Source organism: Salvelinus alpinus, chromosome 32 (genome assembly GCF_045679555.1).
Source record: "Salvelinus alpinus chromosome 32, SLU_Salpinus.1, whole genome shotgun sequence".
Taxonomy (NCBI): Eukaryota; Metazoa; Chordata; class Actinopteri; order Salmoniformes; family Salmonidae; genus Salvelinus; species Salvelinus alpinus.
Window position 1 is genome coordinate 28,392,735 of NC_092117.1, and position 13,112 is coordinate 28,405,846.

At 44.8% G+C, this 13,112-nt stretch overlaps 1 protein-coding gene across 1 annotated transcript in view; it reads left to right on the forward strand.

Annotated features, from left to right (window-relative positions):
• LOC139562568 (leucine-rich melanocyte differentiation-associated protein-like) overlaps positions 1-12,054 on the forward strand; it is a 467,479-nt gene extending 455,425 nt beyond the window's left edge. The window contains exon 7 of the mRNA XM_071380341.1: positions 10,814-12,054. Coding sequence (XP_071236442.1) covers positions 10,814-10,893 — 80 coding nt within the window. The 3' untranslated portion in view covers positions 10,894-12,054. The remainder of the gene's footprint in view (positions 1-10,813) is intronic.
• Positions 12,055-13,112: the final 1,058 nt, after the last annotated feature.

Consider the following 13,112-nt stretch of genomic DNA (forward strand, 5'->3'; position numbering starts at 1 on the left):
GTAGACTAATGGTGTACTGTAGGCTCATGGTGTACTGTAGGCTCATGGTGTACTGTAGACTCGTGGTGTACTGTAGACTCATGGTGTACTGTAGATTCATGGTGTATTGTAGGCTCATGGTGTACCGTAGACTGATGGTGTACCGTAGGCTCATGGTGTACTGTAGGCTCATGGTGTACTGTAGGCTCATGGTGTACTGTAGACTCATGGTGTACTATAGGCTCATGGTGTACTGTAGGCTCATGGTGTACTGTAGGCTCATGGTGTACTGTAGACTCATGGTGTACTGTAGACTCATGGTGTACTGTAGACTCATTGTGTACTGTAGGCTCATGGTGTACTGTAGGCTCATGATGTACTGTAGGTTCATGGTGTACTGTAGGTTCATGGTGTACTGTAGGCTCATGGTGTACTGTAGGTTCATGGTGTACTGTAGGCTCATGGTGTACTGTAGACTCATGGTGTAATGTAGGCTCATGGTGTACTGTAGACTCATGGTGTACTGTAGACCCATGGTGTACTGTAGACTCATGGTGTACTGTAGGTTCATGGTGTACTGTAGACTCATGGTGTACTGTAGGCTCATGGTGTACTGTAGACTCATTGTGTACTGTAGGCTCATGGTGTACTGTAGGCTCATGGTGTACTGTAGACTCATGGTGTACTGTAGACTTATGGTGTACTGTAGGTTCATGGTGTACTGTACTGTAGGTCCATGGTGTACTGTAGGTTCATGGTGTACTGTACTGTAGGTCCATGGTGTACTGTAGGTTCATGGTGTACTGTAGGTTCATGGTGTTCTGTAGGTTCATGGTGTACTGTAGGTTCATGGTGTACTGTACTGTAGGTTCATGGTGTACTGTAGGTTCATGGTGTACTGTATGTTCATGGTGTACTGTAGGTTCATGGTGTTCTGTACTATAGGTTCATGGTGTACTGTAGGTTCATGGTGTACTGTAGGTGCATGGTGTACTATAGGTTCATGGTGTACTGTAGGTCCATGGTGTACTGTGGGTTCATGGTGTACTGTAGGTTCATGGTGTACTGTAGGTTCATGGTGTACTGTAGGTTCATGGTGTTCTGTACTATAGGTTCATGGTGTACTGTAGGTCCATGGTGTACTGTGGGTTCATGGTGTACTGTGGGTTCATGGTGTACTATAGGTTCATGGTGTACTGTGGGTTCATGGTGTACTGTGGGTTCGTTGTGTACTGTACTGTAGGTTCATGGTGTACTATAGGTTCATGGTGTTCTGTAGGTTCATGGTGTACTGTACTGTAGGTTCATGGTGTACTGTAGGTCCATGGTGTTCTGTACTATAGGTTCATGGTGTACTGTAGGTCCATGGTGTACTGTGGGTTCATGGTGTACTATAGGTTCATGGTGTACTATAGGTTCATGGTGTACTATAGGCTCATGGTGTACTGTGGGTTCATGGTGTACTGTGGGTTCATGGTGTACTGTAGACTCATGGTGTACTGTAGACGCATGGTGTACTGTAGGTTCATGGTGTTCTGTACTATAGGTTCATGGTGTACTGTAGGTCCATGGTGTACTATAGGTTCATGGTGTACTGTAGGTTCATGGTGTACTGTGGGTTCATGGTGTACTGTAGGTTCATGGTGTACTGTAGGTTCATGGTGTACTGGACTGTAGGTTCATGGTGTACTATAGGTTCATGGTGTACTATAGGTTCATGGTGTACTGTACTGTAGGTTCATGGTGTTCTGTACTGTGGGTTCATGGTGTACTGTAGGTTCATGGTGTACTGTAGGTTCATGGTGTACTGTACTGTAGGTTCATGGTGTACTATAGGTTCATGGTGTTTTGTAGGTTCATGGTGTACTGTACTGTAGGTTCATGGTGTACTGTAGGTTCATGGTGTACTGTACTGTAGGTTCATGGTGTAATGTACTGTAGGTTCATGGTATACTGTAGTTTCATGGTGTTCTGTATGTTCATGGTATACTGTAGGTTCAAGGTGTACTATAGGTTCATGGTGTACTATAGGTTCAAGGTGTACTATAGGTTCATGGTGTTTTGTAGGTTCATGGTGTACTGTACTGTAGGTTCATGGTGTACTGTAGGTTCATGGTGTACTGTACTATAGGTCCATGGTGTACTGTAGGTTCATGGTGTACTGTAGCTTCATGGTGTACTGTACTGTAGGTTCATGGTGTACTGTATTGTAGGTTCATGGTGTACTGTACTGTAGGTCCATGGTGTACTGTAGGTTCATGGTGTACTGTAGGTGCATGGTGTACTTTAGGTTCATGGTGTACTGTAGGTTCATGGTGTACTGTAGGTTCATGGTGTACTATAGGTTCATGGTGTACTGTAGCTTCATGGTGTACTGTAGGTTCATGGTGTACTATAGGTTCATGGTGTACTGTAGGTTCATGGTGTACTGTAGGCCTTGTAGAACTCAAGCATTTCCTCTAGGTCTGATTTGTATGCAATTTACCCCCCTTTCCCCCTCTCTCACTCCTTCTCTCTCTCACTCACTCCCTGCCTCCCTGCTCCCCAGCCTCTGCCTCGATAAAAACTAGGGTGCATTTCCCTGACAGGCCGTGTGGATGTGAAGAGTATTAATGGCTATTGAATAACAAACAGATGAACATTGACGCAAATTCATCTTCCTGATGTCCCTCCCTGGGTTAGATGGCAGCCTTTTAAAAGTTTAATCAATACACTGAAGTTGAGAACACGCAGCCGCTGCAATAAACAGGGATAAGGAGGAGGGAAAGGAATGGGGAAGCATCATGATGACAGGTGTTTATGTTTAATGGACTAAATATTTTGTTATTGGAAGAGGACAAATGTCAGTTTAACTGTGTAAGTTAAGGTATATGCTGGGCTTTCCCTCTGAGGCCTGCTGAGAGATGGATCCCACCGTCACTGTTAAAGGACCAGTGCAGTCAAAAACATGATTTACCTTTGTGTTATATACATTTCCCTATATGAGGTTGGAATAATACTGTGAAATTGTGAAAATGATGATAATGGCCTTTTAGTGTTGAGCTGTTTGAAAAAACCACCTGAAGTTTCAGCCTGTTTTGGTGGGATGGAGTTTTGGCCCGCCTGGTGACATCACCATGTGGTAAATTAGTTATGAATGACAGTTCCAAACCTCTCAGCCCATAACAGCTAGTTTTCAGTTTTCCCCTCCCCACTCAGAACTATCCCAGACAGACCCAAAATTCTTTGCTAAGAAGCTTTTTTTTTAAACCATTTTAATGTAAAACAATCCCAGTAGGGTACTTAATTGTTACTCAGAAATGATTTAATATTGAGATAAAAACATCTGCACTGGGCTAATAGGCAGGGTTGAGCACAAAAGGAAATGTATACTAGTAATATATGTACCTCTATGGGGTTAGTTATATTCTTTATTACTTTTCTAGGTCTTGTATATTGGTAGGTAAAATCTATATTTATGAGAATGGTTTAAAGGTTTTCCATTTCAACCAGTGACCCTTCAGCGTATATAATACTCTATTAATACGAGAGGTCTGATCATGGAGAGGTCTGATTGTGGAGAGGGTCTGATTGTGGAGAGGTCTGATTGTGGAGAGGTCTGATCGTGGAGAGGTCTGATTGTGGAGAGGTCTGATTGTGGAGAGGTCTGATCGTGGAGAGGTCTGATCATAAGTAGATCTGTAGTCTTACCCAGACTATGCCTGGGATCCAACATGTGTTTGTATCAGGAGCTGTCAGCAGTTTGTGGTTTGCTTAGGGCTCAATCCAAACAACAATAGACAACAGTAGACTAGCACATGGGATCTGGCCAGTTGATCTGTGACCCACTACACTTACACACACAGCTATGCATACATGCACAGACATACTTCTCTCGTTTGATTTAAAAACGGACATAATCCAGGGTCGAAGTTTAATAAATTCTCTCTATCTCTAGCTGTTTTGTGGATATTTAGCCTTACTTGTTGGCTAAGCTTTTCACTTTAAAAATACCTCTATCCGCAGAGGTCCCGACACGCGGAGTATTGCTTTACAGGTAGTAATGTACACCTACTAATCACCTAGTAAATATGGCCTTTACTCTTCTCTTCCTTTCTACCCTTTTTCCTATTATGCCTATTTTCTAGGTGCTACTGTTTAATGTTCTTCCTTTTAAAATGGTTTATGCATGTCTAGCAGCTGTTGTCACTATATATATGGAGATCTACCACCAACATACACTGATTATATTTGATCATATATTTTGTACACTGCTGCTACTCACTGTTTATTATCTTTGCATAGTCACTTTACCCCTACCTACATGTACAAATGACCTCGAACCTGTGCCCCCGCACACTGACTCGGTACCGGTGCCCCCTGTATATAGCCTCGTTATTATTATTTTATTGTGTTACTTTTTATAATTTTTTACTTCAGTTTATTTGGTAAATATTTTCTTAACTCTTCTTGAACTGCACTGTTGGTTAAGGGGTTGTAAGTAAGCATTTCACGGTAAGGTCTACACTTGTTGTATTCGGCACATGTGACACATAAAGTTTGATTTGTTTTGATTTTGATTTGATTTTACATTACATTTCCTCATCAATGAAGTAGATTTATGTGTTAACCAGTCACCATCATGTGGCTAGCTGTCCATTTGAGGGCGGCAGGTAGCCTAGTGGTTAGAGCATTGCGCCAGTAACCGAAAGGTTGCTAGTTCGAATCCCCGAGCTCTCAAGGTAAAAATCTGTTGTTCTGACCTGAACAAGGCAGTTAACCCACTGTACCTAGGCCATCATTGTAAATAAGAATTTGTTCTTAACTGACTTGCCTAGTTAAATAAAGGTTAATTAAAACATTTTGAAATACATTTGGTGATGAGTGTATGCAAGTGGCTCAGAGAAAGAGTATTGGATCAGGTTACGACTCTGAGATGCTTGATTCATACAACCCGTAATGAGTGTTTGTGAGACACAGGGGCAAATATCCTCTTAAACCTCCATACAGTCTGTCATAGTAGTGACTCCATCACATGATGTTGTGCTGGCCTGATAAACAGACAGCGGGAGATGGATAGTGTCCACTATAATAGGCCAGGCTCATACGAGGCCATGCCCAAGCCCCATAACTCACTCTCTTACACAGCCTTATGATGCCTGCCTTCAGACCCTTTGTCTTCTCCCTTCCATATTATTTCAGCCCTTTGAGATAATACGGAGAGTTGAATCGCGTTGTTAATTGATTTTTTTCTCCACAGTATTATTATGTCTGATGGATTGTGGCGCTGATGAAAATGTTGGATGGTTGGCTGGAGGGATGGCGTGAGAGAGAAAGGGGAGAGAAAGAGAGGAGGGCATGAGAGGAGAAGAGGAGAGGTAGAGAGGAAAATTGAGGGGAGAGGAGAGAGGTGCCTCTTGGACAATAGATAACCTTGATGTTAAGAGCTACAGATACGTCTTTCCTTGACGTATTGATGGCCCTTGAAAAGAGCGGAGCTGATTGTATGCAGGGAGGAATCATTAAACCCACTCCAGCTCTCTCTCTGTCTCTCTCTCTCTCTGTTGATTAATTTGTTGTTTTTCCTAGAGGTCTTTGTTAAGCAGTAGGTCTCACTAGCTTTGGCTGCAGGGATTCTTCAAACCCCTAACTGACTTCCTAAACCTCTCCTTCCTATGTGCTGCGGTTGTAACTTCATTTCAAGGTTTGTTATATGTTTTGTGTCAGAGTGATTTCTGTGTATGCAGTTGTTGGTTGTGTATTACTTGATTCACTTTATTTGCCTTTAAAGATATAGATACTTTAGTCCTCTTTTAAGAAAAATATACATACTGTACTTCCCTTTCAGAATAATAGATACAATACTTCACTTTAAGAAGAGCAACAAGGTGCAGGTTGTGAGTAACCTACTGTGTAGAACAACGGGCTGACTGTTCGTCTGGATCCATGATGGAAACATTATCTTTCCACATCACTGTTCTAATCTGTCACTTTAAAGGCTGCTCGCTGTTCTCAGGGATCTCTACATCTCTGTCTGTCTGTCTGTCTGTCTGTCTGTCTGTCTGTCTGTCTGTCTGTCTGTCTGTCTGTCTGTCTGTCTGTCTGTCTGTCTGTCTGTCTGTCTGTCTGTCTGTCTGTCTGTCTGCCTGCCTGCCTGCCTGCCTGCCTGCCTGCCTGCCTGCCTGCCTGCCAGCCAGCCAGCCAGCCAGCCAGCCAGAGTCAGTCAGTCAGTCAGTCAGTCAGTCAGTCAGTCCAGTCAGTCAGCCAGCCAGCCAGCCAGTCAGTCAGTCAGTCAGTCAGTCAGTCAGTCAGTCAGTCAGTCAGTTAGTTAGTTAGTTAGTTAGTTAGTTAGTTAGTTAGTTAGTTAGTTAGTTAGTTAGTTCTGTCGGACAGTCAGTCAGTCAGTACAGTTAGCCAGTCAAACAGTTTGGACACACAGTTAGTTCTGGGACAGATTTTTTACTATTTTCTACATTGTAGAATAATAGTGAAAACATCAAAACTATGAAATAACACATATGGAATCATGTAGTTACCAAAAAACATATCAAAATATATTTAATATTTGAGATTATTCAAAGTAGCCACCCTTTGCCTTGATGACAGCTTTGCACACTCTTGGCATTCTCTCAACCAGCTTCAGGAGGTAGTCACCTGGAATGCTTTTCCAACAGTCCTGAAGGAGTTCCCACATATGTTGAGCACTTGCTGGCTGCTTTTCCTTCACTCTGCGGTCCAACTCATCCCAAACCATCTCATTTGGGTTGAGGTTGGGTGATTGTGGAGGTCAGGTCATCTGATGCAGCACTTCATTACTCTCCTTCTTGGTAAAATAGCCCTTACACAGCCTGGAGGTGTGTTGGGTCATGGTCCTGTTGAAAAACAAATGATAGTCACACTAAGCGCAAACCAGATGGGATGGCGTATCGCTGCAGAATGCTGTGGTAGCCATGCTGGTTAAGTGTGCCTTGAAGAAACTTTTAAAGTTCTTGACATTTTCTGTATTGACTGACCTTCATATCTTAAAGTAGTGATGGACTGTCATTTCTCTTTCTCTTTGATTATTTGAGCTGTTCTTGCCATAATATGGACCTGGTCTTTTACCAAATAAGGCTATCTTCTGTATACCACTCCTACCTTGTCACAACACAACTGATTGGCTCAAATGCATTAAGAAGGACAGAAATTCCACAAATGAACTTTTAACAAGGCACACCTGTTAATTGAAATACCTCATGAAGCTGGTTGAGAGAATGCCAAGAGTGTGCAAAGCTGTCATCAAGGCAAAGGGTGGCTATTTTGAAGAATCTCAAATATGAAATATATTTTGATTTGTTTTTATCCTTTTTTGGTTACTACATGATTCCATATGTGTTATTCCATAGTTTTGATGACTTCACTATTATTCAACAATGTAGAAAATAGTAAAAATAAATAAAAACCCTGGAATGAGTAGGTGTTCTAAAACTTTTGTCTGGTACTGTACATGACGCCAGTGTTTGACCGTTTGTTAGTAAGTATCATCTCATCAAACCGGTCCCACTGGCCTGAGGAGACTTCATAAGGAGTAAGGCTTTACTTTAAGGTTAAGATCACTTTATTAGTCAATTACACACAACTTCCAACATCAATTTTACTTCAGCCTTTAACCCCTCTGAAAGACAAACATATACAGGACATACACATGCAGGGTTTTCTGGAGAGGTGTGAGGGCGGCCACACTGGGTGTCAGGAGTTGTTGTTATGGGGGGGAGTGCCTTGGTCATGGGCACAATGGCAGGCAATGGCATCTAGGATTTGATACCAGCAACCCTCTGGTTGCCAGCTTACTTCCCGCTAGATTATTCCTGTCGAACCTGGGATTCGAACTGGCAATCCTCCAGTTGCTGGCTTCCACCTATCGCTGTCTCTCATTCTCTGTCACATTCTCATTTTGTCTCGCTCTCTCTCTGTCTCTCAAGTTATACTGAACACAAACACACACATGTACACACACACACACCCTGCCGCCTCCATTGTCCAGGAAAGCAGACTCTCAGACATCTCTTTGTTTTCTCATCACTCTATCTGTCGTCTGCCTCCTCTGGCCTGCCCACATGTATCTGTGTAAAGCACTGTGGGAGAATCAGACACGTACCTGTGATTGGTGCCAGGGATACTGGAAACGGGTTATCGTCCAATCATATTGAGCCCCCTAGTTTTTTGTTTTGTCATCAGTTTGCATACTGTTGCCCTAATTCAACTCCTAATTTGGGAGTAGCTAATTTGTTTGATCCTGACCTGGTCTAAACTAATATATATACAGAATATATATATTTTCTTAGTGAACTGTCAGTTCTCTGTAGGTAACCTGTGAAGGGTTACCTGCATCCTATATCTCTGAGGGGCCCTAGCTCCAACCCTTTGTTTATGTAGGTAACATCTAAAGGTCTGTATCTCTCAGAAGGTAATCTGTGAAGGACTCAGCACTCCTCTGATCACAGTGCTGAGACAGTGTGAATTGTGCGGTGTGGTGCTCAGTCTCCCGCCATGGCACCTGTATCCCCAGGCAAAGAGTCTGCAGCTGGAATTAATTTCCCCTTGCTGCCAGAGTTATCCCCCCCGGGGAGCAGGCAGGCATGGAGCTCTGGTCTGGGATTTTATCGGAGGTGACAGTTCCTCACACTAAAGTGTTTGGATCACCTCAAGTAGGGGAATGAGAGCCGCTCCGCTAAAAAGTCCAGATTTAGATTGACTGAGCTTGTCCCCAGACCGGTGTGCTGCACGGCTCTCTAGCCTGACACAACCCACACTCACTACTGCTGGAAGGGAGACTGCTGCACTGACATCAGGGGAAGTGTGTGTGTGTGTGTGTGTGTGTGTGTGTGTGTGTGTGTGTGTGTGTGTGTGTGTGTGTGTGTGTGTGTGTGTAACTGTGTGTGTGTGTGTGTGTGTGTGTGTGTGTGTGTGTGTGTGTGTGTGTGTGTGTGTGTGTGTGTGTGTGTGTGTGTGTGTGTGTGTGTGTGTGTGTGTGTGTGTGTGTGTGTGTGTCTAACTATGTGTGTGCGAGTGTGTGTGTGTGTGTGTAACTATGTGTGTGCGAGTGTGGGTGTTAGTGGGGCTACTTTGAAGACAGACTTAGACAGTGGTGGTATGTCAGTTTTGGTTAGAATGGAGGCTGATGTTGGAATATGCTTGGCACTAATATGGCACCAGTATCTCTGTCCCCATCTCTGCCATTCTGCTCCCTGTCTCTCTCTGGCCCTGACAATGTCTCCTCCTGTTACGTGATTGGCTATAACGCTCGGAGCGCCCCTCAACCATTTTCCACATCCTTCCCCGTCACCTCCCCTCTCCTCTCGTCCTCTTCCTGTCCTGCCCTCTCTGGTCAATAATGCTCTTGATGTCTATTTAAGAACTGTGTTGAGATCAGAACGTATCTGTCCAGCTCTCCGAGGATCGGTGACAGCGCTAATGCCTATTTTCCTTGGCTCATTTGCCGAGCGGTGACACCTAGCCAGCTGAAGCTGCAGCTCTGCAGAATTCTTCAAGTGACAGACAGAGAGAGAACAGAGTAGACTAGACTATGGTGGCTATAGGTGGCCATGGTGTTTTACAGTTTAACCCTTTGGGGAGTTATTTGTAGTTGTTGTTGTAGTTTTTTAAGCATTCCAACTTAATTGAATTAGTGCCCTAACAACGTTGCAGATTTAAACCTTATTTAATTTGATCAATAAAACATAAAAACATGTGATTCATACTACAGTCTTCACCTTGTTTTTAGATTAAGGGAGATTTTATAAGGGTGATTATAAACATGTGAATCTTTATCGTACTGTAGCTTGTTTGTTGATTGGATCAATTAGCCATAGATCAGAGTTTTACCATTCGCTCAGGGCAAAATCAACTAAAAGCATCTGGAATTATGTCTCTAGACATCATTTGTATAATATGAAGTACTTCAAAGGTATTGTCAAGGTCAAGGGTCATTTTGATATTGATTGAATGCTGAAGTGAATGCTGTGATCAGTTGCCAAATTTAAAAAAAGCTAGGATGTTCAGAGCAAGGTTCACATAGTATTGATACATGGCTTGCACACACGCACACACGCACGCACACACACGCACACACACACACACACACACACGCACACACACACACACACACACACACACACACACACACACACACACACACACACACACACACACACACACACACACACACACACACACACACACACACACACACACACACACACACACACACACACACACACACACACAGAGAGAGAGAGTCCCTCTGCCCATTGATTGTGGAAATAATTACACTCTGTTTCTCTCATGGCCCACTCTTCCTGTGTGGGTGGGTGAAGTGGAGGCAGAGCTAGGGCTGTGAGCTCGTTACTGTCTAGACATCACCCTGAGGCCAATGCTGTTTCCTCGCTGTTCCTCCACTTGAAAAGGATACTCATCCTCTATATTCACACACACACACCTCTGAGACACACACACCTCCGAGACAAACACACACAAAAACACACCTCTGAGACGCACACACACACACACACATAAACTTCACAGATGGGATAAGGCCGATAATGACAAATAATTAACCATTAGAATACACAGATTTATATTAGCGTTTGTGTATACTGTTGTCAATAGCTGAATACCATATTTGAGATTATATCAAAGAAACAGCAATGGGAGATAGACAGAGAAATCAGTTTGACACTCAATTGAACTTTTCCATGGTTAATACAGAATACAGTGTGATAACAAATCAAGTCCAAGGGGATTGCTTATACACACCACAGGTATATCTGATTTTTACCACAGTGTTTTAATATTATTCATCTCCTTCCATTTTCAGGTGTGCTCGCCAAGTGCCGTTACATCTACTATGGAAAGCATTCAGAAGGCAACCGGTTCATCCGCAATGACCAACTCTAATGGACCGACGGAGACACACACACACACACACATACACACATATATATACACACACACATACACACATACATATATATACACACACACATACACACATACATATATACATACACACATATATATATACACACACACACACACACACACACACACACACACACACACACACACACACACACACACACACACACACACACACACACACACACACACACTAACCTAACCAACCCCAAACCCCAAAATCAAAATCAAACTCCTAACCCGTAAACCTAATCCCTAATCCTAATTGTAACCCTAATTGTAACCCTAACCCCTAATCTTAAAATAGCTTTTTACTTAAGTAGGGACCAGCGAAATGTCCCTACTTGTCCGAATTATCCTTGTTTTACTATCCTTATGAGGATATCTGGTCCCCACAAGGATAGTAAAACCAGGGTGTAGGGAGCTGTCTCTCAATGGGATGTTAAATGGGTGTCCTGACTCTCTGTGGTCACTGAAGATCCCATGGCACTTATCGTAAGACTAGGAGGATTAACCCCGGTGTCCTGGCTAATTTCCCAATCTGGCCCTCATAGCATCACGGTCACCTAATCATCCCCAGCTTACAATTGGCTCATTCATCCCCCCTCCTCTCCCCTGTAACTATTCCCCAGGTCGTTGCTGTAAATGAGAATGTGTTCTCAGTCAATTTACCTGGTAAAATAAGGGTTAAATAACATTTACATAAATCAAATGTATCAAGCTGATTAAGTAGGACTGCTGATCTAGGATCAGTTTAGCTATTTATTTAGATGATAATTAATATGATTATATGGACAGAGGGGACCTGATCCTAGATCAGCATGATGACACTCTTTATGAATACGGGCCCTGTAGTGAAGTGGCCTGGTCTCCTCCTCCACTGAGTTTAGGCTGCCTCTCCTGTCAGCTCCACTCTCCTGCCCCAGAGTGAACACTGACATGATTGCATCTAAGCAGCAATGCTATACACGCACACACAACCATACACTCATGTGCATGCATGCACATACACACACGCAGAGAACCGCACACGCAAGTGCACACACACACACACACCACCCGTGGCCATGGTGATGGACAGCTCCAGCCAAGCGGCTGCACTGACAGCCAAGGCAGACATGATGGATCACCAGTCCCCTACCACCACTCACCAGGAGTCAGAGGTCACACCTGACGCCTCACTGAGCCTGTGTGAGGGATGGCCAGACAGGAGAGAGGGAGGAGGGAAGGCCAGACAGGAGAGGAGGGAAGGCCAGACAGGAGAGGAGGGAAGGCCAGACAGGAGAGAGGGAGGGAAGGCCAGACAGGAGAGAGGGAGGAGAAAAGGCCAGACAGGATAGGAGGGAAGGCCAGACAGGAGAGAGGGAGGAGAAAAGGCCAGACAGGAGAGGTGGGAAGGCCAGACAGGAGAGAGGGAGGAGAGAAGGCGAGACAGGAGAGGAGGGAAGGCCAGACAAGAGAGAGGGAGGAGGGAAGGCCAGACAGGAGAGGAGGGAAGGCCAGACAGGAGAGAGGGAGGAGGGAAGGCGAGACAGGAGAGGAGGGAAGGACAGAGAGGAGAGAGGGAGGAGGGAAGGCCAGACAGGAGAGAGGGAGGAGGGAAGGCGAGACAGGAGAGGAGGGAAGGCCAGACAGGAGAGAGGGAGGAGGGAAGTCCAGACAGGAGAGATGGAGGAGGGAAGTCCAGACAGGAGAGAGGCAGGAGGGAAGGCCAGACAGGAGAGATGCAGGAGGGAAGGCCAGACAGGAGAGATGCAGGAGGGAAGTCCAGACAGGAGAGAGGCAGGAGGGAAGGCCAGACAGGAGAGGAGGGAAGGCCAGACAGGAGAGAGGGAGGAGGGAAGTCCAGACAGGAGAGAGGCAGGAGGGAAGGCCAGACAGGAGAGAGGGAGGAGGGAAGTCCAGACAGGAGAGAGGCAGGAGGGAAGGCCAGACAGGAGCGAGGGAGGAGGGAAGTCCAGACAGGAGAGAGGGAGGAGGGAAAGCCAGACAGGAGATAGTGAGGAGAGAAGGCCAGACAGGAGAGAGGCAGGAGGGAAGGCCAGACAGGAGAGAGGGAGGAGGGAAGGCCAGACAGGAGAGAGGGAGGAGGGGAGTCCAGACAGGAGAGAGGCAAGAGGGAAGGCCAGACAGGAGCGAGGGAGGAGGGAAGTCCAGACAGGAGAGAGGGAGGAGGGAAGTCCAGACAGGAGAGAGGG